Raw genomic sequence first — 25807 nt, forward strand, 5'->3', positions numbered from 1 at the left:
TAACTCTGAGGTACTACCTCTTGCTGACAAATTTGAAAGGTAAGTTGATTTTGATGAGAACCACTCCCCCTTTATAAAACTTGTTTCAAAAGATGGTTCACAGGGTAGAGAAGTAACTGATTCAGAAATGAAGGGGATATAAAAATAAGTTACAAATTAAATTCTATTTTTAAATTCTAGCTATAAGTGAATTACAAGTGAATTTTTTTCACAGAAATAAAGATCTAACCATTGGTTAAAGTACTTGCTATTCATGATGGTCTGTGGCAATAGAAATCTATTGAGGCAATGCTTTAATGGATGACACAAAATAATTTCAATTGCATATAGATAAAGGATCAACAGTATTATGGGAAAACAGAAGAAAATAAAAATAAAATGAATATAGCATCATAGGATTACAAATTATATTACAAAGAAGTACTATATCCAAAAAAAAAAATCCCTGGCACTTGTTAGAAAAAAGAAGAAAAAAGCAGAACTCTAGACCAGATTAGATGAGAAAAATCTAGATAAATACAGCATAGAAGCATAGAGTATATAGAATATGGTAGCATACTGTTTAATATGACCCAAAGCAAAAACTATTAGAGAAATGCTAGAAAAACTAGATGACAGCTTTACAATTGAGATCAGTTTCTTCTTCAAATGATCTAAACAAAGTCATAAAAGAAAAATAATCATAGGAAAATAGAAGTTAGCATCTTGCATAACTGGGAAATTCATAATCTGATGGAGTGGAAAAGAATATAAAAAGAAAATAGAAATTTCAATTAAAATTTAAAAAACTTTTTGCACAATTTATTCAGGCAGAATTTAAAAAAGGATAATAATAATATTCAATAATCTTTATATAGTGCTTACTATTTTATGTACCAGGGACTGACTAAGCATTTTACCATTATTATCTCATCTGATCCTCAAGACAATCCGGGAGATAGGGGTTGCTATTATCCCAGTTTTACAGATGAGATAACTTTAGCAAACAGGTTAAATGACCTACCCAGTAACATAAAACTAGTAATTGAGGCCAAATTTGAAGTCAGGTTTTTCTGATTCAAACCACTGAGCCAGGTAGCTGCCCCCAACAGCCAAAAAGACAAAAGATACAATTTTAAAAATTGGAAACTTTCAAAAACCATCTGAACAATCATTTGATCCTGCAAATTAAAATAGTCCATAGGTACCACCTCTTTATGCATATAGGCCCCATTTATATTAATCTAGCCTTAGATTCTTCCATTCCAGTTTTACATCACACATTGCTTAAGTAATAACAGATATGAGATATCCCTTAGATGTCTCAAATTCAACACGCCCCATTCAAAATCTTTTTTCTAAAAATCCATTCCACTTCTCATGTTAATGTCAAGGGTATCCTTCTAGTCATACAGATTTGACTCCTCAGTATTACTCTCAATTCTTCATTTTTACTAAAAGCTATAACTGAAAAGCTTAAAACAAGATAAAGTGGTATGTGTTATTAGTTACAACCATTCTATTGGTTTTCTTAGAAGCATAGTTAGGAGGAGCCTCTGAAGTTATCTAGTTCAACTCCTTCATTTTATAGAGGACCAGGTGTTTATACACTATTTTTCCTGTACAAAAGTAGAAGAATGTTTTCTGCTTCTTAATACCTTTCATGTTGAAAAGTATTCTAATAAGTTTTTTTAGCTACATAACAACATTAGGTCTCTATTTTCAATGAAAGAATGTTTTAAATGAATTTATTTACATTGAACACCAAGTATTATATAAAAAGGAGAACCGAGAGCCAACTACCCTTTAATTATTATTTTAATTGATTTGTACATAATGGCTTATTTGTTGCTTTTTTTATTACATTCATCTTAGGGTAAGACTTTCCTATATTCTTTCAGTACAATATATTACCAACTATAAATTTGGTGTTTCAATTTCCCTAATTAATTATATGTAATCAAATAAATTAGTTATTCAGGTCCTTTGTCTTACAATAAAAACCTTTTGGCAATTTAATTACTAATTTATGCCTCCAATAGAAGGTAAACAGGGGATATGAAATGACTGTAAATTCAGACCTACAAAGATAAGAGCAGTCACTTGAAAATACAAGCTAAAATGAATTTTGGAGATACTGAGCTTTTGCCTCTTCTCTAACATTACATAGATGAAATGATATCATAAGCCATATTCTTTTTTCCCTTTTTTTAAAGAGTTTTCCAAGGCAAATGGGGTTAAGTGCTTGCCCAAGGCCACACAGATAGGTAATTATTAAGTGTCTGAGGCCGGATTTGAACTCAGGTACTCCTGACTCCAGGGCTGGTGCTCTATCCACTGCATCACCTAGCCGTCCCCCCCCCCCTTTTTTAAAAAAAAGTTCTATTTGTTTTTAAGTCAATGGTTTTCCCAATTTCCCTCCCCGTTTCCTGAGAATTATTCCACATAACTACTTGTTTAGATTTTTAAAAATAAGAGAAAAAAAAATCAGCACAACTCATCAATAGTCTAAAAAAAAAAACCATGCAGGGGACCTTCCATTTCCACAAAGTGGTAGGTTAGGGGTGTTCTCTTATATCTCTTCATTCCATTTATGCTTGATCTTTATTATTTTGCTGTATTTGCTTTGGACTTTTGATTTTTTTGTGTGGTGTTGCTATTCTTTCCATTTATATTAATAGAGTCAACTTACTTTATGTAAGTTTGTGTGGATCTTTCTAGAATTCTCTTTATTCATCATTCATCATTAGTAATAATGCAGGAATAGTCCATTCTTTATGTAACACGATTTATTTAGCTATTTCCCCAATCAATGGGTATCTACTACTTTATTCCTTTTTTTGCTATCACAAAAAGTACTGTCAAAAATATTTTGGTGTATATGGGAACTTTCTTATTATCAATGACTGGGATTTAAACCAAGCAATGGAATCTCTGGTTCAGAGTTTGGGCATTTTAGTTAACTTTATTTGCATAATTCCAAATTGCTTTCACAATGATTATTCTATTTCAGTTCTACCAACAACACATACCAATATGCCTATCATCCCACAAGCCCTCCATCACTGGCTTTTGCCATTTTTTGGGAATGAGGTAAAATTTTTTTGGGTATGAGGTAAAAATTGTTAATTTTCAGGTAAAACCTCAAAATTTTGCATTTCTCTCATTATTGATAATTTAGAGCCATCATGTGGTTGTGACATTTTTCAATTCTTCTGAGAACTGTTTGTTCGTATCTTTTGACCATATACATATTGAGGAATAGCTGAGTCTAAAATATATATTTATTAATTGTTGATATGTCCTGGATACTAAACCCTTATCAGAGAAATTCTATCTTTTTTTCCATTGAATTGCTTCCCTCTTGCCTTAAGTGAATTAATTCTGTCTGTGAATAATTTTTTTTTGTGTAATTGTTTTGTGTAATTGAAGTTATTTATTTTAGTTTTTTAATTGTCTCTAGGAAGATATTTGCTAGAATAGAATATAGAATGGAGCAAAAACAGTTGGCAAAAGAAACTGAAAAAAATTGAAGCAAGCTTCTCTGATAAAGACCTCATTTTTCAAACATACAGAGAACTGAGTAAATTCATAAAAATAAGAGTCAGTCCACAATTGATATATGACCAAAAGGCAATTTTCAGATGAAGTAATCAAGGCTATCCATCTGAAGTACTATCTCATACCTGAGATTTCCTAACAGGATAGAAAAGGAAACTGACAACTGCTGGAGAGGATGTGGGAAAAATGAGACATAAATACATTTTTGGTGAAATTATCAACCATTTTGTAGCATAGTTTGGAACTATTCCCAAAGGGCTGGGAAATGTAGGTGTGTGTTTTTATATGTGTCTTTGACTAAGAAATACCATCACTAGGTCTGTATCCCAAAATAGATTTTTAAAAAATGAAAAAGAAAAAGGACATTTTATATTCTCAGGAATAAAATGATCCCAGTCAATTCTGAAGTACTTATGATGAAAAGTGCCACCCCTCTTCAGTTACATAATTGATGGTATATTGAAATACAGATTGAAGCAAACTTTTCGTAACTTTATTTTTCTTGATGGTATTTTTTGGGTCTATATTTCCTTTCACAATGACTAATATGGAATTGTTTTACATGACTATACAGATATAAACTATTCTGTAATGCTTGCCTTCTCAATTAAAGGATGATGGCTAAGAAGGAAGGGAGAAAATTTAGAACTGAAAAGTTTTAAAAATGAATGGTTTTTATATGTAATTGGGGAAAATCAAAATACTAAAATACTAAAAAAAGACCATATCCTCTTATCCAGACAAGACAGGTATACGATGTTTCTTTTCCATTTTTAATAGCATAATCTTTAATAATAACTTCACATAGCCATTTAGAATACATTGTGGAATATGGTATGGAGTGCTAAGACTAACTTACGCCAGACTTCTTTCCAGCTTTTTTCAAGTAATGTCTTTGTTCTTTGTAATGTCATTTATGTTTTCCATTAAGTTCTATTATTTCTGATTCTCCCTAGGAATAGATTCTTATGTATTCCATTTATCTATTTTTTTAAAAACAGGTATCAGTTGGTTTTGCTGACTTTTTGAATGTGGACTAGAAGTGTTATTACTTTTTCATCTCTACATATTATCATTTTTTCTTGATTTTTCCTGATCTTTTGCTTTCCAAATGAATTTTGCTATTTATCAGATTCTATAAAGCATCCCCTTGGTAATGTGCTTGGTAAAACATTAATCTGACATTATTTGGTAAAATATAAATGAACTTTGGTAATAATGCCATTTTTATCATAGTGGCTTGATCCAGTCATGAGTACTAAATATTCATATTTCTTTCTTTAAGGAATACTTTGTAATTAAACTGATTGTTAAATTCATCCAGTGATATTTTGTGGATGTTATAGCTCTCTGGAATAGGTTTTTCTTTTCTATTTTTGCTTCTTGGGGTTTTGTAATTGTTATAAAGAAATGCTATCTATTTCTGAGTTTATTTTGTTGCCTTCTACATTGCTGAAGTTATTGTCTCAATCATAATCTTTGCTAAGTCCCTAGAAAATTCCAAATTTATGATCATATCAGAAAATAGAGATACTTTTATCTTCTCTTTAACCACTGATACTCCTTATCATTTTCTTGACTTATTGCTTTTGCAAGCATTTCCAGAATTATATTAAATAACAGAAGGGATAATGGACATCCTTGCTTTACTCTTATATTTACTGGAAAATATTCTTGTGTATCTCTACTAAAAATGATACTTGCTTTTAGTTTAAGATAGATGTCCTGGTGGAGCCAAGATGGCAGAAGGAGAAGAGTCTCTCTTAGGTACTCTCTCCAAAATATTTCAAAAATCTTAAAATTATGACTCTAAATTTTTGAGAGACAAAACCCACAGAAAGATCCAGTGAGGCAATTCTCCAGCCCAAGGTAACCTGGAAAATAGTGGAAAACCTCCATTCCATGGGGTTAGAGGGGTGACCTGCCAGAGTGAAGGAACTTCAGCCTCCTGGGAACAGCCCTAGAGCGCCTGGGAGCTGCGGTTCTCAGCAACAGAAGCAGTTTCCTGACCTGCACCCCAGAGAACACTGGGCATAACTTGGAGGATCAGCAGGGAGACCTCTGCCAGAGTGAGCCCAAAGCCCAGGTCCTCAGGGCAGTTGTGGTAGTCAGTGGCCCAGATCCAAGAAATGGAAGTAGGAGCCAATAAGCAGGAGCCTCCAGCCAACTATGCCCTGAGTGCTCAACCCACCAAAGGTAGGGTAGTAGAGAGAGACTTCCAAGGTCTGTCCTCTGTCCCTGGCACAGGACTCTGGGACCCTGACCATATTTAGATCTGTTGCAGTCTAGGCCCCCACATAGAACAGGGACTCCCCCCCCCCAGCCCCATGGCAGAGGGGTGCATTTGTGGTCATTCAAAGACCAGGGGAACAGTCATAGACTCACACACTGAGGCCCTTGTGGGGGAGTGTCCCAATAATATTCAAAAGCTCAGGAAGCACCCCCAAACCAGGAACAGGCTGGGGAAATGAGTAAATAGAGAAAAAAAGAGGAACTGGACCATTGACAAATACTTTGTCTATGATCCCAAGGAGGATCAAAATACTCAGTCTAAAGATAAGGAAGTACAAACTTCTGCATCTACAGACTCCCAAGAAAAATGGAAGTTGGGCTCTGGCTATGACACAGCTCAAAAAAAGATTCTGAAAATCAAGTAAGGGAGATAGAAGAAAAGTTGAGAAAAGAAATGAAAGAGATACAGGAAAAACATGAAAACAAAGTCAGCAGCTTAGTCAAGGAGAACCAAAAAAATGCTGAAGAAAATAACAATTTAAAAACCAGCATAGGTCAAATGGATAAAACATTTCAAAAACTTATTGAGGAGAAGAATGCTTTAAAAAGCAGAATTGGCCAGATGGAAAAGTAGATAAGAAAGCTCTCTGAGGGAAAACAAATCCTTCAGATGTAGAATGGAGCTAAAGGAAGTTGATGACTTTACAAGAAATCAAGACACAATACTTCAACACCAAAAGAATGAAAAATCAGAAGAAAATGTGAAACATCTCATTGAAAAAAAAAAAAACAACTGATCTGGAAAACAGATTCAGGAAGGATAATTTAAAAATTATTGGGATACCTGAAAGTAATGATCAGGAGAGGAGCCTTGACCTCATTTTTTTTAGGTTTTAGCAAGGCAATGGGGTTAAGTGGCTTGCCCAAGGCCACACAGCTAGGTAAGTACTAAGTGTCTGAGACCGGATTTGAACTCAGGGCCAGTGCTCTATCCATGCGCCACCTAGCCTCCCTATCTTGACCCCATTTTTAAAGAATTCCTACAGGAAAATTGCCCTGATATCCTAGAAGCAGAGGGCAAAACAGAAATTGAGAGAATCCACCAATCTCCCCAAGAAAGAGATCCAAAAAAAAAACCCAACCCCCCAGAAATATTATAGCCAAGTTCCAGAACTCCCAAGTCAAAGAGAAAATACTACAAGTAGCCAGAAGGATACAATTCAAATATCATGGAGCTGCAGTCAGGATCACACAGGACTTAGCAGTGACTATATTAAGGGGTCATAGGGCTTGGAATATAATATTCTACAAGGCAAAAGAGCTTGAAATGCAACCAAAAATCAAATACCCAGAAAAACTGAACATCCTTTTCCAGGGAAAAAGACAGATTTTCAATGAAATGGGAATTTAAAATGTTCCTGTAGAAATGACAAGAACTGAACAGAAAGTCTGACCTTCAAGTACAGGACTCAGGTGAAGCATAGAGGGTGGAGAAGGATAAATTATGATGGACTTAATGATGATGAACTGCATATATTCCTGCATAGAAAAATGATATTGATAATACCCATATGAACCTTTTCATTTAATAGAGCAGGTATAAAGAGCTTTTATAGATGAAGTATAGGAGAGAGCTGAATCTGAAGATATAATATATTGTAAAAATGGAGCCAATGGGTAAAAGGGAAACATACTGGGAGTAAGAGAAATGAGAGGTGAAATAGGATAAGACAGTTCATATAAAAGATATATTTTTTGCAATGATATGGAAGGGGGAAGGCAAGGGGGAATGAGGGAAACAGCATACCCACTCAATAGGGTATAGACATCTGGAGTAAGTAGGAGAGAAAGGGGACAGGGGGAAGAGGGGGGATGTGGGTGATGGAGGAGAGGGTAGAACATGGGAGAGAACAGCCAAATATAACGCATTATCTTTTTTACTTTTTTCAAGGTGCTAGGTTTGGGTACCCCCATGGGGCTGGGTGCTTGGCTGGGTCTCTGGGGCAGTATGTGGGCTGGGGGCCTCTTGGCCCTAGGGCCAGTGCTTTGTCCTCTGTGCCACTCGGCTGTCCTATAGCACACTTAGGCATTGAGATGAGGTGAAGGGAGAGAGAGAATATAGTATATGATTGTCAGGAGGAATGGATGGAGGGAGCAGCGGCAACTGTGGAAAAGTATGGAGGTGGCTTCTGTGATGGACTTATGATGGAGAATGCGATCCCCCTGAGACAGAGCTAATGGTATCAGAATACAGACTGGAACATATATTTTTTCTCTTTCTTTTACTTTATTTCTCATAAGGTTCTATATTTTTGTTCTATATTGGACCTCATCAAAATGAATGAATTCAGTATGACTTACCCCATTCATGTGGAATGTTTTGATAACAAACTGAAATTATAAATTCAGCAAATTTATATTAAGTCAAATCAGTCTTTTCCTCTTCTTCCTGTAACCTACATTTCCCATCCCAAAGAAAGATATACTAAAAAGACAAACATGAGGGAAACTATAGGGGGAAAATATATACGGGGGGAAAGCCAGGTCCAGGGTGCTACTTTTATGCTGTTGATGCTCAAATTTTGCTCACACAATTGGCAATAATATTGAAGGCATATAACTTAAATGGTAGTATCATTAGAAGAAATAAGGAAGAAAGATGAAGGAAATGAAAAACAAATCTATTTTAGACATCTTGAATTGAAGGTGATGACAGAATATCTTAAAAACAAATGCCTAACTGGTAGTTAAAAAAGTAGGACTGGAGCTTGGCAGAAAGGTCAGGGATTGGAGAGTAAATAAGCAATGTCTGAGAAAACTTACAATGTTTACTATTCAGCTCTTAAATTATCAATCAAAAGTTTGCGATGGTACCAAGTTGCTAATATTTCAGCTACAACTACTTCCCAGTTACAATTAGAAAAATCATTAATCTGACATCCATAAAAGGAGATCAGAACTAGATTGTTAAGGTTGCATTTTCCAATGTTTCCTTGAAAAAGGGTTAAAGTTAAAGGGAAATATTTCAGTAATTTTACATACCTAATAAATTAATAACTCCATCATTATAGCAAGCAAAAAGTTTGATGAGATCTTTAAAAAGAAGCATAAATGCAGCATTTATGACACCATTTGTCAGCTCATTTGGATGAACCTATAAATAGATATAAAAAGTCAATTAACTGCATGTTCTGAATTTACAATTTCCTCAAAGCATTTAAAATTTCAGTTGAGTATTTAACAACAATTGATAAAGGGAAATTGTCCTACTAATATGTTAAAAAAAACTCTTCAATTTAAGGAAATTTAATAATGATTCTAAGTTAAAAGATTAATTATTCCATAAAAGATTTCCATTTTATCGGTGATCCACATTGTGATTACTTTTCTCAGTTTGCATTCCACTGCTCTGTTCATTCTATGCAATTTAAATTTATTCCTCAACATCTTTACCTCACTCATTTGTAATTTATTATTGTACAGTTTGAGAAAGTATCCATAGATAACCAAAGAAGGTGTCCACATCAGAACAAATACTCAAAAATGAGTACATGTCTAGAATATATCTATCAAGATAAATCTTCCTATAATTCCTTACTGTCAACAATTTAAAAAAACCTCACTTCTACAGACCTGATTCTCATCTAGCTAAAAGTTTCTCTACTAGTGTAAGATCTCACATTCAGCAAAATCCTACCTTAGATAATTGTTATATTAATCTAAGTTAACAGGCAGTGGATTTGGTTTGGGTGTAAGTGACAGAACTCTTGTACAATCTATCTCACTAACTCTGAGCACTGGAAAAAACAATTCCTGTCCCCTTTTACTTTTGATTTTTCTCCCTCTCCACTCCTAAGTCATTCTCTGGTGGACTATGACTTAGTCTACCCTGCCCTTAAGCACAACAAAATTTTCCCTTGTGAAAATTACTTGTTGATCCTGGATTTTAGATTCCATGTATTCTTTGTAATAAACCTAAGCCTTTTCTTTGTCTAGTGAAGAAGCTCATGGTTTCAAAAGTTCCATCCCCTCTCTGTTAGATGTAAAAGTTAAAGCTTTCCCATAACCACCATTAGAGAAAAGCTCTGAACTAAGGAAACTTATCTCAACACTACCTGAAAAGCATCCCTTGCCAAGGAATCCTTGCTTATCCCTCATTACTTCAGCTCCTAAGAAACAGCATAACACTGGTGTGTTAATTCTTGAGAACAACAAAACCCCCCCCCAAAACTGGCCATATCCCATCTTGAGTCCCATCCTTGTCAATTTTATCTAATTCTCAGGGACCTCTGAGTTTGTGAATTTAAAAGTCTCAACTACATCCTGTTTGTGGACCAAAAATGGCAAAGGCATTCCTTAGAGACAGAAAAAGGTATTCTTCATCCCACATATGTGCTTTGCCTACATTCTTTAATGTAACCAGTGATGATCCCTCAACCCCATGATGTTGTCAATTCCATAAACAATGATGTATTCTGTGTTCTATGCTTATAAAAATAGAGTTGATGATTAATATCTGGTTTTTGGTAATTTGACCCTTCCATTTTTAATAAGTTCAAAGTCTTATAAATAAACTGCTCTCTTGCTTGGAGAATTGTCTCAATTACTTTTTTTAAAATTTCATATGTGACATCACCTATACTTCATAAGATTTCTTCCATTGAGCTTTATACTGCAAAAAATTTGCAGTAGTCATCTTTCCTTTTTTTTTTGAGGGGGAAATTTTTGAGGTTCTAGCCTTCTAAATTATGTCATTATTGGCCTATTTCTCTGTCCCCTAGTAGGTATGAAATTATTTCTGCCAGAATTTGTAACAGATAAATCTTTGAAGGTAGTTTTTCTACTATTCTCTACTATTGTTCTGGTTTTTGGATTCACTCATCTTTTTAAATCATGTAGTTCCAAGATTATACATATTAAAACTCCTTCCTTCCAAACCCAACTTTTCCATGTTTTCTCCAACATAATTCCTCTTTTCCCTGTTCAAATTTATTTTATTCATAATTCTTTGGTATTCAGTTTATTGGAATGAGATAATAAACATCCTGAATCCAGGAAATAATGTATGCAGTTTGTGGTCTTTCCTCATATTCTGTAATCCCCCAATCTTTCATTTACTGAGTAATGGATTACTGTGTAATATCTTATGGTCTATCCTTTTTTTGAGAGTTAGAAAGGGATTGCTTTCTAGAATCTGAGTTTCCTAGAATAATTAAGGTAAAAATACAAGATAAAATATTAACCAATTTTCCTTCCCATCATCCTTAACTACCCATCGAAAAACCTCCAGATATCAGTTTTCTTTTCCTTTTAGGGGATGAGGAATGGTAGTGGTGATAAGGAGGACAAAGAAAATAAGATGAACAAGATCAGAAACAAAGAGATTTTTAGAAAAGCCTTCAAATATTTATATTCTGGAAAGAGTACTTTTGAAAATTTTGAAAATAATGATCTCACCTTTGTTTGAAAGTCATTGAAATGATCCTAAGTGCCTCTCTGCTCAATATAAGTAAATTTCAAAGAGGGGGAAAAACATTCATTCAAATTCCTTAGACAATCTAAGAAGCATGACCCAAATGGTCATATCCCCAAAGATCTTCTAAAACTCTAATTTGGCAAAAATTCAATTTAAGGTGTTTATCCTGTTCTCGTTCTCTCTCTCTCTCTCTCTCTCCCTCCCTCCCTCTCTCTCTCTCAAATTCCTTTGTAAACAGATGGGTATAAATTTTAAATCTTAAAAAATATTACAAGTTACTTCAGCTAGGATATGACAATCAATTTATAAAAAAGAACAGAGTTTTGTGTACCACATGTATGTATAGCTAAATGTCCTAATACGATGCTAAATAGATTATTAAAATATTTATCAACAGGATAAAAACTCTGGTAAGGTCCTATACCAATCTGAAAAGTAACTATGAGTCTAATGATGGATTGAATGTCTACTGTCCAAGAATTAGCTTAACTAAATTTTTACGAGGTCATTAACAAGTTGGCTTCAGAACAATATATTTTTGACCATAACAACCTGAAGATCATTTATTAAGTTCTAGATGCCTTACAATCTCTATCAACATAGGGAATAACCATACAGACAAAACTGTTGTTGTGGTTTTTTGTCCTTCATTCTTTTTTCTTTTTTTTTTTTGGTTTTTGCAAGGCAAAAGGGCTAAGTGACTTGCCCAAGGTCACACAACTAGGCAATTATTAAGTGCCTGAGGTCAAATTTGAACTCAGGTTCCAGGGCCGGTGCACTATCCACTGCTCCACCTAGCTGTCCCTTGTCCTTCTTTCTTTAAAGAAGATCATGATATCAGTGAGGTGACGCCATGACATGCATATGAATTGGGTTTGAGTGAGGGGCTGCTGTACAAAGTCACCAGTCTCACTTTCTGCTCTAAAATCACCTGGTCTGGTGGCCAAATGTGGATCAGGATGACTGGAGAAGGCCCTGGATGAGAGGCAATCAGGGTTAAGCGACTTACCCAAGATCACATAGTTAGTCAGTGTCAAGTGTCTGAGGCAGGATTTGAACATAGGTCCCCTTGACTCTAGGACTAGTGCTCTATCCACTGTACTACCTAGACACCCTCCACAAAATATTAAATTATGTAATCTTTATAGTCTGTTAAGGTACTCTGTATAATCAAGGTATTAAAAATATTTAGGAATTTAGAATTCAGAGAAGAATTTTTTCATTTTAAACTTGCTACATAGATTTCTTTCCTTTTTACTTCTAAGAAAAACCATGCTTCTTATTTATGATGCATTTAATGATAAATCTTTGGTCAAAAATGCAACAGACCAATCAAAACATTGCTCTTTTAGGAAAACATCATCTGGTGTAGAATAATATTTTATTCTGTTGCTTCAGAATGCATTTTTGCAGAAACATATAGATTATCTATAACATTAATAGGAGTAGTATACCCCAGTTCCATATTGCTGCTTTTTTTTTTGTACATGACAAGCAAAATCATCATGGTAACAATTTATTCTTCAACCACATCTTAAAATTAATTTATAAAATATACTTTTTCTCCATTTGGTTTATACATTTTTCAGACCAAAATTTATTTTTTCCTTTTATGTATTTTCCTATTATGTATTTTATGTATTTTCCTACTCCCTATCCTCTAATTTTAAAAACTGGATTATTTATCCCTTGGTGAACTGCTGCTTGCTAACAGCAACTATATTACAAAATATATATATATATATATATGTATATATATATATATATTAAAAATAAAGTAAAATTATTAATCATTATTCAAACTACTTAAAATATTATGGAGTTTGCCAAGGATACCAGGAAGGACCTTCTCTTACGTGCTATGGGGAAAAGAAGAATTAAGTTGCATTTTATTATACTATATTTCTCAAAAACATCAAAATTTTTAAAAGTATTAAAATATTTTAAATATTTTTCACTACTGTATATAAGTGAATTAAATCTATTTCTATTTTTCAACTTAAAAATACAAAAATAAATGATTTTTTTGTAAAGTAGGCTTTTGATAAGGTATTTTTGTTTTTGCTCTGGACAACTGATTTAATCAGCATAGGGTAGTCCCTTTAGCAAAGATGATCAGCAACAGCTCTGTCACCCAAGTAGGAGAGAGAGGCCCAAAACATCCCCTTATCTACTATTACATAATGTCTCTTTTCGATAAATTGGAGTGGAAAAAAAATCCAAGTTTATGGATACATACATCAAATTCAAGCAATGCATCAATCTGTCCCTGCAGTATTGGCATACTCTTTAGTAGCTTTTCAGGAACCATTGTTCTCATTACACCATCAGCTCTGTAAGACAAAAATGAAGACATTATGTTAGATTTTATAAGGTTGTAATTAACTGAAGACCAAATGCATAAGGACCAAATACTAATACCTCATTTACCCTTGCCTACACACAAGGTATGGAACAGGCAGCATTATAAGAGAACTCTGATATTTTAACTTGCAATTCCATACTCTTTCCATGAGATATAAGTTGGATATGTGTACAGTGAAAGAATGGAACTAATGTTGACCTTAATCAGTACCTTTTGCTATTGTTCAGTTGTTCTCAGTCATGTTTGACTTTTCATGACTTTATTTGGGGTTATTTTGGCAAAGATACTGGATGGTTTGCCATTTCTTTCTTCAGCTCAATGAAAAAATGAGGAAATGGAGACAAAGCTAGATAAGTGTCTTACCCAAGGTCAAACTGCTAGTAAGTTTCTGAGGATAGATTTGAACTCAGAAAGATGAGTCTTTCAGTCCAGTACTCTATCCACCCCCCACTCTCTAGTTGCCCTAATCAGTATCTACTTCTACCAAAATAAGGTCAGAGGATTTCAATTAGCATCTACATAGATTATGAAGAAAACTGAAATGATTATATTTAACTTATCTTTGATGGATTTTATTTCATTGTACTTTTATGAGGGTTAGGGTAGAGCAGATGAACAGAAAAGAAAGAATTTCTGAAGCATTTACATTTGAGAAAATAAGCTTAATTATTAGTTTGGAACACATCACTGTCTAGAAAACAAGTTAGATTACAGTACAGTAACTAGAGTCCCACACCACGTTAATATTAGAACCCCTGTCCTTTTCCTTTTTAATTAAAAAGTGGGAATGTCCTCCTAAGAAGCTGTGATCTCTAAAAGGAATCTTCTCCTTTAGTTTACATGGGGATTAAAGTTTGAAAGCTCTCAACAGTTTTTGGAGATAGTAACCACAAAGCTAGAGTTTGCAGGTCTGCCTCATTTACATGCTGAGCTTTCTTCTTCATACCTTCTCCTTGCCTTTAATGATTTTTATAGAGCTAAGGAAGGGACATAAGGTTTGTATTGGATTTTTGGTTAAAAAGAGAGAAGACATTTGAGAAAATATCTATGAAAGCACTCTAAAAAATACAAAGCAGGAGTCTACCAGTACATCTCAAAAATTTACCTGGAAGATCTCTATGCCAGCTGCCAATAATATGGTCCAAGTTTCTACTCTTCCTCAAGACCTACATGTAGTATTAGTAAATTCAGCTCCACCTAATAACTTGCTATTTTGTCCCGATTATGTCAAAGGTTTTGGAAAATGAAGTAAAAAAGACAAGGCATCTCTGGTATAAACCAACATACAAATAGATAAAAGACTCTATCATTATGTGTTATAAGTTAGAAAATTGATTTTTACTTTCACTTGAGCTGCAAAAAAGAAAGGAACCAAAAATAAAGCTGAAATTATTTCTATGTTAAGTTTCTGCCATGGTAAGAAAAATCTCAGGAATACTATTTTTCCAGGCTGATAGCACATAACTGGTATCTTCAAATATAGTAAAATGCTATTATTCAATAGCAATAATATGACTTATATTAGGGAGACTGATTCAAGTACATTGTAATCTCTCTTTTTAACATCTTATGGTTCCTTAATTTAATCAAACCAGATGTTTCTAGATTATGCAATAATCACAACTGTGTTAGTTTGGTGCCAGCTTGAGGGCTCCTATCTACTTGACAGGTAACCTATACTGACTTCCCTATTTCTTGGTATTTTTAGAATAAACTCTGTAAGGAGGAAAGATATTTATCATAAAATATAATGCAAAGAGTATTAGACTAAGGACTAATATGCCATAAACTTAGAGGCAGAAATTATATTATCTTTTATCAGTGCATTCCTAGTATATGCAGATTTTCATCATGACATTCATTTCTAGTACCTGACTACAATATGCTGCATAGGGTGGCTAGGTGGCACAGTGGATAGAACACTGGCCCTGGAGTCAGGAGTACCTGAGTTCAAATCTGGCCTCAGACACTTAATAATTACCTAGCTGTGTGGCCTTGGGCAAGTCACTTAACCCCATTTGCCTTGCAAAAACATAAAAAAGAGACTATGTTGCATGAAACAGATGATGTATAATTTATTATTAAAATGTCATATGCACTAAGTAAATGAAAAATATTGTTTAATAGATATAAATTGTATCATAAAATATAAGAATATCAAAGTATATTTAGAAACATATTATTCAAGCACACGACCATATGACTGTGTGTGTGTGTGTGTCTATATCTATTTTCAGATCTTTCCAGTTGTTTCTCTTATGAGATCTAATCCTTCATCAGCAACTCTTTGACGTATCCTCTTGATTTCCCACAGGAAACTCAAATTCACTATATCCAAAAGAGAACTTCAACTTCCTCCATTAAAATCTATTCCACCTCTAAACTTCATTATTTCTATGATGACAACACCAATCATAGAGTCATTCAGTTTTACAACTTAAAAACCACGCTCAATTCTTGATTCTCTCTTCATATCCCATCAGTTGCCAGGGCTGATTGATTCTACCTCTACAACACTGCCAATATTCACCTCCCCTCTCTTCACCACAGCACGCACAGTCTAGTTCAGACCCTTAGTCCCTCTATCCTTATACTATTATCATATGCTCATAATTGGTCTCCTTTCTTTTTAGTCCCTCCATTCCACCTTGTGTTCTCCACACAGCAGCCAAATTTACAATCCCAAAGCACATAGTTGATCTTGTCATTTCCCTGGTCAAGAAGTTATATCCTGTCTCTTTTTGGCTCTAGAATAAAATACAAATACCTCTGTTTGACATTTAAAGCTATTCAATCTGGCTCTGATCACCTCAACTCACATACTTAACATTCTCCTCAATCTGACCTGTCTATTGTTCTCCATATAAAACATCTTAAGCTCCTGCTTTGTGTTCCTGCTTCCTTTGTATCACAGAACCATTAGTTAAATCACCTTACAATTCAAGGGCAACCTCTAAAAGATGATTTTTCTTACCCTTCCTCCAACTTCACATTGAGCAGTCTCTTGACAGCTAAAATTTGCTTATCTATATCCTTTCAAGAAGAAGCAAGTTCCTTAAAAGTAGGGGCCATTCTATTGCCTGTATCATGAGGGTTTAGCCTTAGGGCCTGACACAGAGTAGGAACTAAAAAAATGGGTGATGAATTGAGTACTTTGCACTTAATATGTTGATATATATTTTCAGCACAATTCCTCAATCAGCCAGTCTCACTTATGAGTCTACCCTATGATAACAAGCTGGTCAAGAAAAACTGACATGTAAATTATTGAACTTAACTTATTTATATGCACAAAAAGATGCTGTAGCCTACAAATTTAAAACTTAAATAAACCATTAAAGATTATTAGCTTACTGGGTCATCAAAAGAACTCTCTGCCAGAAAATAATCACATCATTATTGTCTATAATACACTATTTGTCAACTTCTTTCAAAGATATTAATATCATTAAAATATCTAATTTATATATAATTTTCTCTAATTATCATAAAGTATCATCATTCTCAATTTACACTCTATTAACAATTTTTTTAAAATATTAATACATTTCTATGGCTCTAGTATGCTACAAATCTGTAAGGTAAAACTTTAAATTTTCTAGTTCATCAACTCTAGAAATCAATATGTATTTATGGTCAGTATTTGCTTTTGCTACAGGGCATCCATTACAGCAATTCAGCATCCTAGTTAACAGAAAGATTAATTCAGAAAAAAGGAATATTAAATGCAACCCTTTCAGACCACAATGAAATAAAAATATATATTCAAAAAAGACTTTGGAAGGGTAGATTAAAATTAATTGAAAACTAAATAATCTAATCCTAAAAACTGAGTTATAGAATGGAACCATAGAATTATATCATAGATTCATAATCAGAAATCATAATAACCAAATGATAGGATAATTTCTATTATCAAAGATAATCATAGTAATAAAATCAAATAATCATAATCAAATCACATAGAATAAAGCATAGAAAAATCAATAATTTCAGCAAAGATAATGACAATACCAAAATTTTGGGAATGTAGTCAAAGAGGTACTTAGGGGAAAAATTTTATCTCTGAACACTTACATAATCAACAACAATAAAAAGAGTGGATTAATGAATGGGGCACATGTCTTAAAAAAAAATAACAACCAGGAAAGGAACAAATTAAAAATCTCTAATCAAACACCAAAATGGAAATCCTGAAAAACCAAAAGGAAGGAAAAAAATTAAAATGAGGAATTGGTTTTGTAAGAAAAAAATGAAATGAATAAACCATTATTTATGGAAGAGAAAAAAGGAAATCACATTTCTAGTATCAGAAATTAAATAGGTAAATGAAACACCAATGAGGCTGAAATTAAAGATACTATTAGGAACTATTTTGTCCAAATATATGCCAAACTGACAATCTAAATGAAATGGATGAATATTTATGAAAATCTAAATTGCCAGATTAAGAGAAGAGAAAATTCAATAAATTAAGTAACCCTTTGTTAGAAAAATAAATTGATCAAGCCATCAATGAGCTCTCTAAGAAAAAAAATCCCAAAGGCTAGATGAATTTGGAAGTGATTTCTATCAAAAATTTAAAGAATAATTATATCCAATACTATGTAAACTATTAAAAAAGATAAAGAGTCCTAGTAAATTCCTTTTATGAAGCAAATATAGTTTTGAAATCTAACTCAGAGTGGAAAAAACAGAGGAAGAAAACCAATTCCCCTAATTAATATTGTCAAATTAACAAGAATTATTTTTTGGAGCTAGAAAAAATAATATCAAAATTCATGTAGAAGAACAGAAGGTCAAGAATATCAAGGAAATCAATGACAAAAATTTGAAAGAAGGCAGCCTAACAGTAATTATCATAACCATCTAATATTGGTTAGGAAATAAAGTAGTGGGATCAGTGGAATGGTTTTTATATATAATATACAGTAGCAAATGACCATAATAATCTAATGTTAGACAAACTCAAAGAGCTAAGTTTTGGGGGCAAGAACTCACTAGTTGACAAAAATTGGAAAGGAGTTTGCCAGAAATTAGAAATAAACCAACACTTCATCCATATACCAAGATATGGTCAAAATGGGAATATGATTTAGACATTAAAAAAAAGCAAATCAGGGTAGTATAAAATAGTTTACCTGTCAGATCTATAGATAAAGGAAGAATTTATGAACAAACAAAAGCCAGAGAGGATCACTAGAAAGTCTGAGGAATGGTAGTAGAAAAAATAGAAAGGGAGCATTTTAGAGGGAAAGATGATGAGTTCCATTTTGTACATGATAAGTTTAAGATATCTCCTGGACAGTTTGAGATATCTGAAAAAGTAACAAGAGATGAGAGACTAGAGATCAGCTTTTTACATGAAATTTAAAAAAATAGATTTGCACAAACAAAACCAATACAGCCAAAATAAGGAAAGCAGGAAATTGAGGGGAAAACTACCATAAATTTCTCTAATAAAGGTCTCATTTCTCAACCATATAGGAAACAGTTAAATTCACAAAAATAAGAGCTATTCCCTGACAAATGGTCAAAGGACATGAACAGGCAGTTTTCAAAGAAAGAAATCAAAGATATCAAGAATCACATGAAAAAATATTTTAGGGGCAGATAGGTGGCTAAGTAGATAGAGCACCAGTCCTGGAGTCAGGAGTACCTGAGTTCAAATCCGGCCTCAGACACTTAATAATTACCTAGCTGTGTGGCCTTGGGCAAGCCACTTAACCCCATTGCCTTACAAAATATATATATTTAAATCACTATTGCTTAGGAAAATTAAAAAACCTTTGGAATACTACCTCACACCAATCAGACTGGTTAACATGACAGAAAAGGAAAATTACAAATGCTGGAGGGGATGTATAAAAATCAAGACACCAATGAAGCAGTAAGCTGGGACAATTATTCTAAAGAGCAATTTACAACTATGTTCAATATTCTTTGACTCAGAAATATCACTACCAGGTCTATCTCCAAAGAGGTTAAAGAAAAAGGAAAAGGACCTATATGTTCAATAATGAAAAGTGTTATTCACCTCCAGAGAGAAAAGTGATAAACTCTGAATACAAACTGAATCATATTTTGGGGGACACAGAGAAAATGCCTAGAACAGAGATATAGGGTATCTTTTTTGTGGACCAACCAAAAGGCCACTAGATCAGAGAATGTTGAGGTTTGAGAAGGTTTGAGAAGACTGGAAAAGTAGGTTAGGCTATGAAGAACTTTGAATAGCAATCAGAGGATTTTTTAAAAAAAAATTTGATCCTGTAGAAGATAGGGAGTTTATTGTATATGGCATGGTATAGTATGGCATGGTGTGATGTGGCTTGGCATGGTGTGTGGTATGGTGTACTGTGGTATGTGTGCATGTGTGTGTGTGCGCATGTATGTATATATGCATGTGACATGATCAGATTTGTGCTTTAGGAAAAACACTTTAGTGGTCAAATAGAGAAAGGTATAGGATTGGGCAGACCTAAAGCAAGCAGAACCCCACAGGAGACTATTACAATGATCCAAGCATGCAATGATGAGTGCCTAAACCAGAGTGGTTATAGTGTCAGAGGGGAAAAGGGAGTATAATTCAAGAAATTATGCAAAGATGAAACCAACAGGCTTTAGCAACAGGTTGGATATGGGGTTGTATTGGTAAAATAGTGAAGAGTCTAAGGTAACACCTGGGCCATCAATCTGTATAACTAGGAAGTCTGAGGAACAGTAATAGAAAAAAATAGAGGCATTTTTTTTTTTTAGGTTTTTGCAAGGCAATGGGGTTAAGTGGCTTGGCCAAGACCACACGGCTAGGTAATTATTAAATCTCTGAGGCTGTATTTGAACTCAGGTACTCCTGACTCCAAGGCCGGTGCTCTATCCACTGCGCCACCTAGCCGCCCCAAAAGGGAGCATTTTAGAGGGAAAGATAATGAGTTCCATTTTGGACATGATAAGTGTAAAATATCTCCTGGACAGTTTGAGATAACTTAAAAGTAATAAGAGATGAGAGACTGGGGATCAGCAAAAAGGCTAGGATGAGATAAGTAGATTTGAAAGTTGACAGTATAAGGGGCGGCTAGGTGGCGCAGTGGATAGAGAACTGGCCTTGGAGTCAGGAGTACCTGGGTTCAAATCCAACCTCAGACACTTAATTACCTAGCCGTGTGGACTTGGGCAAGCCACTTAACCCCATTTGCCTTGCAAAAACCTAAAATAAAAAAGAGAAAGTTGACAGTATAGAGATGGTAGTTAAATCCACGGAAGCTGATGAGATACCCAAATTTAACATAGAGGAAGAAGAGTAGTTTCAGTACAGAATGCTGTGAAACATCTAGTTAAAAGTTTTGATTTGGACAAGGATATAGCAAAGGAGGCTGAGGAATGATATGATAAGGTAGGAGAGAGTAGTATCCTGAAATCCTAGAGAAGAGAGAATGATCAACAGTGTCAAAGGTTACAGAGACATTGAGAAGTTGAGAACTGAAAAAAGGGCTTTAGATTTAACAACTAAGAGAACAGTGGTAACTTTGAAGAGAAAAGTTATGGTGGAATGATAAAAGTTTGAAGTCTGACTACTGGGTTAAGAAAAGACTGAAAGGAAAGAAATGGAGGTAAACTATTGTAAATGGACATGTCAAGGAATTTAGCCACAAAGGGCAGAAGAAATGTAGAATAATAGAAAAATGTACAAAATATCTAACAATCAAAGTGAACTACAGGTTTTTACTACCTGGGAGCAAATTTGACCTCAGAAGTAATAGATTTATTGAACTCAACAAGCTAAAATGCTTAAGAATGGGGATTCAAGGAAAACAGTATATGAATAAAGATAAACAATGAAAGAAATAGAAGAAACTGTGAAGGTGTGTCCTCTTTCTGGACCCTGATCACAGGTGTGCCATTAAGATATAATATAGTAGTGATGGAAGACCTTAATTATATGGAAGTTTACTGGCAAACTCTCTTGTCAAAAGGAGGACAATTAATAAATCCATGTCTTACCTTAATGATAAGTTCATCCTTTTAAAAGGTAAAATAGTCAACAATCATATTCTAAACTAGCAACTACATAATATACTTGGATGAATTCAGATCTAATTTGATGGCTGAATTCAAGGAGTAGCTGCTAATGATTCCTTATAAAAGTAGTTGCAGTGGAGTATCCTACAGATCTGTCCTGGGTTTAACATTCTTATCAATATCTTAGATTGACAGTTTTCAAAGTATGATCCAGGGATCTCCTGAGAGTCCTTGAGTCCATTCAGAAAAAAAAAATTATTTTCATAATAAAACTAAGATATTTTAATTTCTATGGTAAATATTGATAGACTTAACCCATATAAACTAGAGCTCTTTGAGATAATCAAGAAATTTTAAGAATGGGGTTTCTGAGACCAAAACGTTTGTGAATGATTGACTTATGACCAAGGATGGTATACTCATATTTGTAGATGATGCAAAGCAAGGAGGGATAACTACCACTCAGGATGATATAGTCAGTATCCCCTCAAAAATCTTGATAATCTGGAAAACTGGAATAAATTTAATAAGGTAAAAATTCAAGAGGAATGAGTATAAAGACTTAAATATGGATACAAAGAATCAGTCTTATGAATACAAGGTGGGGCTGAGGTATGATTAAACAGTTCTTCTGATAAAGGTTTTAGAATTGATAGTATACCATAAGCTCAATATAAGTCAGTAATGTGACATGTCATCCAAAAACTAAATATCATCTTGAGTTGCATTCAGAGAGGCAGGCTTTTCATAAATAGGGAGATGCAGATGTACCCTGACCTCAACTGGAAGAAACTTTCAGTTCTGAACATCATGGTTTCAGAGTAATTCAAAGCTCATCAATACCCTCTACCCCTCTGACTAGAGGGGAGAAATGTTAACTCCAAGACTCCATTTAAGAAGGGCATCTAGCCAGCCATCTCTTCCTTTTGGATTCCTCTATTATATTTCCATTGGGTACTTTCTATCTCTCCCACTATTTCAGCTCTTTTTGTGTACTGTCTTCCCATATAAGACTGTAATCTTTTTTCAGGGACTTGTTCTTTTTCATATTTATAAATCCAAAGATTAGTACAGTGTCTGAATAATAGGTGGTGTTTTTTTTTAGGTTTTTGCAAGGCAAATGGGGTTAAGTGGCTTGCCCAAGGCCACACAGCTAGGTAATTATTAAGTGTCTGAGGTCATATTTGAACTCAGGTACTCCTGACTCCAGGGCCTATCCACTGTGCCACATAGCTGCTCCAATAATAGGTATTTTAAAAATGGTTTGAGTACCAATGCTGATTTGATCTTGTAGTTCCCATTTAGATATTTAGAAATAGATATCATACTCTCTTCCTCTATGTCATGCCCTCTTCCCCACCCCATCTTTTTATTAAACTTGCCCAGTTTCTTCAGCCAAATCTCAAAAGACATGGATTCAAGGTCCTTCATCATATAGACTTCTTCTCTATATACTTTTAAAATTAATGTTACTCTGAAACCATTGTGTCCAAAACTGAAAGGATATTCCAAATGAAAGCAGTGTACATTATCTCACTTCCCATTCAATTTATAATTCACTGCAATCTTGCTTCTCAATCTACCAAAATTTACTAATGATATCTTAACAGCTAAAGATGCCACAGTCTTTTCTTAATTCTCATTAAACCTGACACCTCTACAGCTTCTGTCACTGCTGACCACTCCATCTTTTTAAACAGTTTCTCTTCCCTTGGTTTTCATAATATTTGTTTGTCTTGATTCTCTTACTAAATTGAAGGAACAATTACAGAATTACAGTTCTGGAGAACTGAAAAACACACAATTCTTATTTTCAGTTGAGAAGTGGGCATTATAGATGGCATGGTATGTATATATATATATATATATTATATATATATATATATGTATGTATGTATACACACACACACACACACACACACACACACACTGTCCATGAGGAAGGATATTGTGTCAGATACCTATCATCTCCTCAGGCTGAGTCCCACATGGACAACTGATTACTTTTCTCTTTATAATTCTATAACACTCGAGGGCTTAAGGATAATTTTCTAATACTGCTGCTCATAAATCCTTATCTAATTTGGTTTCCACTAATTGCTATGCTTAAGCTTGTAAAAAGGACTACTTCTATAATGGTATAAAAAAGAACTGTTAATACAAAATGAATTTCCACAAATTTTTTTCCACACTTTCCCAAGTACATAATTGAGTTCAGCAAAGAGTGAGCTGAAGCCTAAACAAGTGACAAAGAGACTGAGTTACAGCTTTTGGTCACTGGAAACTTTTTTTTTCTCTTTGTGGAATCCTCCTTAAGTTCCCTTTAGGTATAATTGTCCATTCCTCTCCTTAGTGTCTGGTTTGTTCTTTCTCAGTTCCCAGCTAGAAGCACTATTACGATAATAGTCCTGTAAAGTTGTTCTTATAATATGATTAATTGAAAGGGGAGGGAACTCTTGCTTTGGGCTCACAAGTTTCATCAAAATGATTCCAATGCTTCATTAACACCCACTTTTTTTTTCTGAACAATTACAATATTCTGATTTCATCCAATGGATTAAAAACTTGTTTAGATCTAATTTACTTCTTTGATTGAAGGACTGAGTATGCAACTAAAAAAAAAGCCTTCCCATCTGATAAAAGTATTCAGAGCTAGAACAGCTTTTGGATAAATTAATTGGAATTTTCCCTTAATATTTCCCTTATTACAAAGAAAAGGTGGGAGATGAGTTAAGGGAAATTACTATGGTTTAAAAACAAGAGGCAACAATTTAATTTAAAACTAACTTAAAACAACCAGTCCTAATTTCTCTAACTCCATTATCTCCCATTACCAACATCTTCACTTGGATACCCTATGAGCCATCTAAACTGAAAAATCCAAAACAGAATACCTCAAATTTCTACCTAAACACATCCCTATTTACACTATCATCAATGTGCTTTCTATTGAAAGTATCAACTATAGTTAACAACATTGGAATAATTCTTTTTCCCCGCCCTGTCTCTCATTCCCTACCTCAAAATCCTCCTTGGCCATAAGACAACAAATATCTACTAAACCCCTTTGTGCCTGTGGCAGACACAGTTCTGGCAAGGGGAGGGTAAAGGAAAAAAAAAACAAATAAGCATATGGTACTGATATGGCAGGCACTGTGCTAGCACTTCAAATAAATAGAGACACATTTAGAGAATCTTCACATATAAATATACATGCATGTATACATATGTGTCTATGTGTCTATATACTGTAAGTATCTCCTATCTTTCATTGCAAAGTTTCTAAAGAGAGACATCTCAACCCTTTGGAATCTGGCTTCCAGTATACCATTTGGCTTAAAATGATTATTTCTAACTATTAAATATTTTCCAACCACTAATTCTAATGACCTTTTCTCAGTCCTCATTTTTCACCTCTTTGTAGCTTTTGACATAATTAACTTCTTATTCCTCCTAGATAGTCTTTCCTTCTCTGATTCCCATGACACTTCACTATTTTTCTCTAATCTTGTCTCACCATTTCTTAGTTTTCTTTGCCACAAAGTCATCCAAATCATATCTCCTACTAATAATAATTACCAAGGCCCTATCCTGGGTCATCTTTTCTCTATATTCAATTCAATAATCATGATGTATTTAATATAGCACACTGGGGCTTGCATTTTCAAAGATCAAAAAAATGAAACATTTCTTGTCATAAAATAAGTTTTCATTTTACTAGGAGCATAGATTCAGCAGCCAGACAAGCTTAGTATTGTTTTTATAACCCTTATACTAAAAGAGATACTTTGGATTTTTTGAGTAGAAAATGACATAGTAGATCTCAGATCTTTTTAGGAATGCCATTCTTATAGCTGTGTATAAGATGGAATGAAGAGGGTGATGAGGAGAAGAACTCCAGTTAGGAGTCTTGCAATAGTAGAGATGATGGATGCTGAGAGCCTGAACAATGGCAGATGAGGCTGTGTATAGAGAGTGAAAGAGGAGTTGGAAGAAAAATTGGCCAGGCTTGTCCATCTATAAACTTATTTATCTATCATTTTGGAAGTAGTACTGGTTAGCTCAAGAAAATAGGGAAAACCAGTTCAAAGTCTTCAGGGTCTTAAAAATAATATGCTGTTTAATATTTATAATCTAAGTTACCCCCCGCTTAAAACCTATGTTGCTTTATTTCCTCT

At 34.1% G+C, this 25807-nt stretch overlaps 1 protein-coding gene across 3 annotated transcripts in view; it reads right to left on the minus strand.

Annotated features, from left to right (window-relative positions):
• The window catches only part of SNAP91 (synaptosome associated protein 91), a 226747-nt gene that overhangs the window by 83781 nt on the left and 117159 nt on the right, over nt 1-25807 (minus strand). For all 3 annotated transcript variants that reach the window (XM_074187088.1, XM_074187089.1, XM_074187090.1), the window contains exons 9-10: nt 13488-13581; nt 8815-8926 (exon numbers count right to left, since the gene is read on the minus strand). In XM_074187088.1, the coding sequence (XP_074043189.1) occupies nt 8815-8926; nt 13488-13581 (206 nt within the window). The remainder of the gene's footprint in view (nt 1-8814; nt 8927-13487; nt 13582-25807) is intronic.

Source organism: Macrotis lagotis, chromosome 5 (genome assembly GCF_037893015.1).
Source record: "Macrotis lagotis isolate mMagLag1 chromosome 5, bilby.v1.9.chrom.fasta, whole genome shotgun sequence".
Taxonomy (NCBI): Eukaryota; Metazoa; Chordata; class Mammalia; order Peramelemorphia; family Peramelidae; genus Macrotis; species Macrotis lagotis.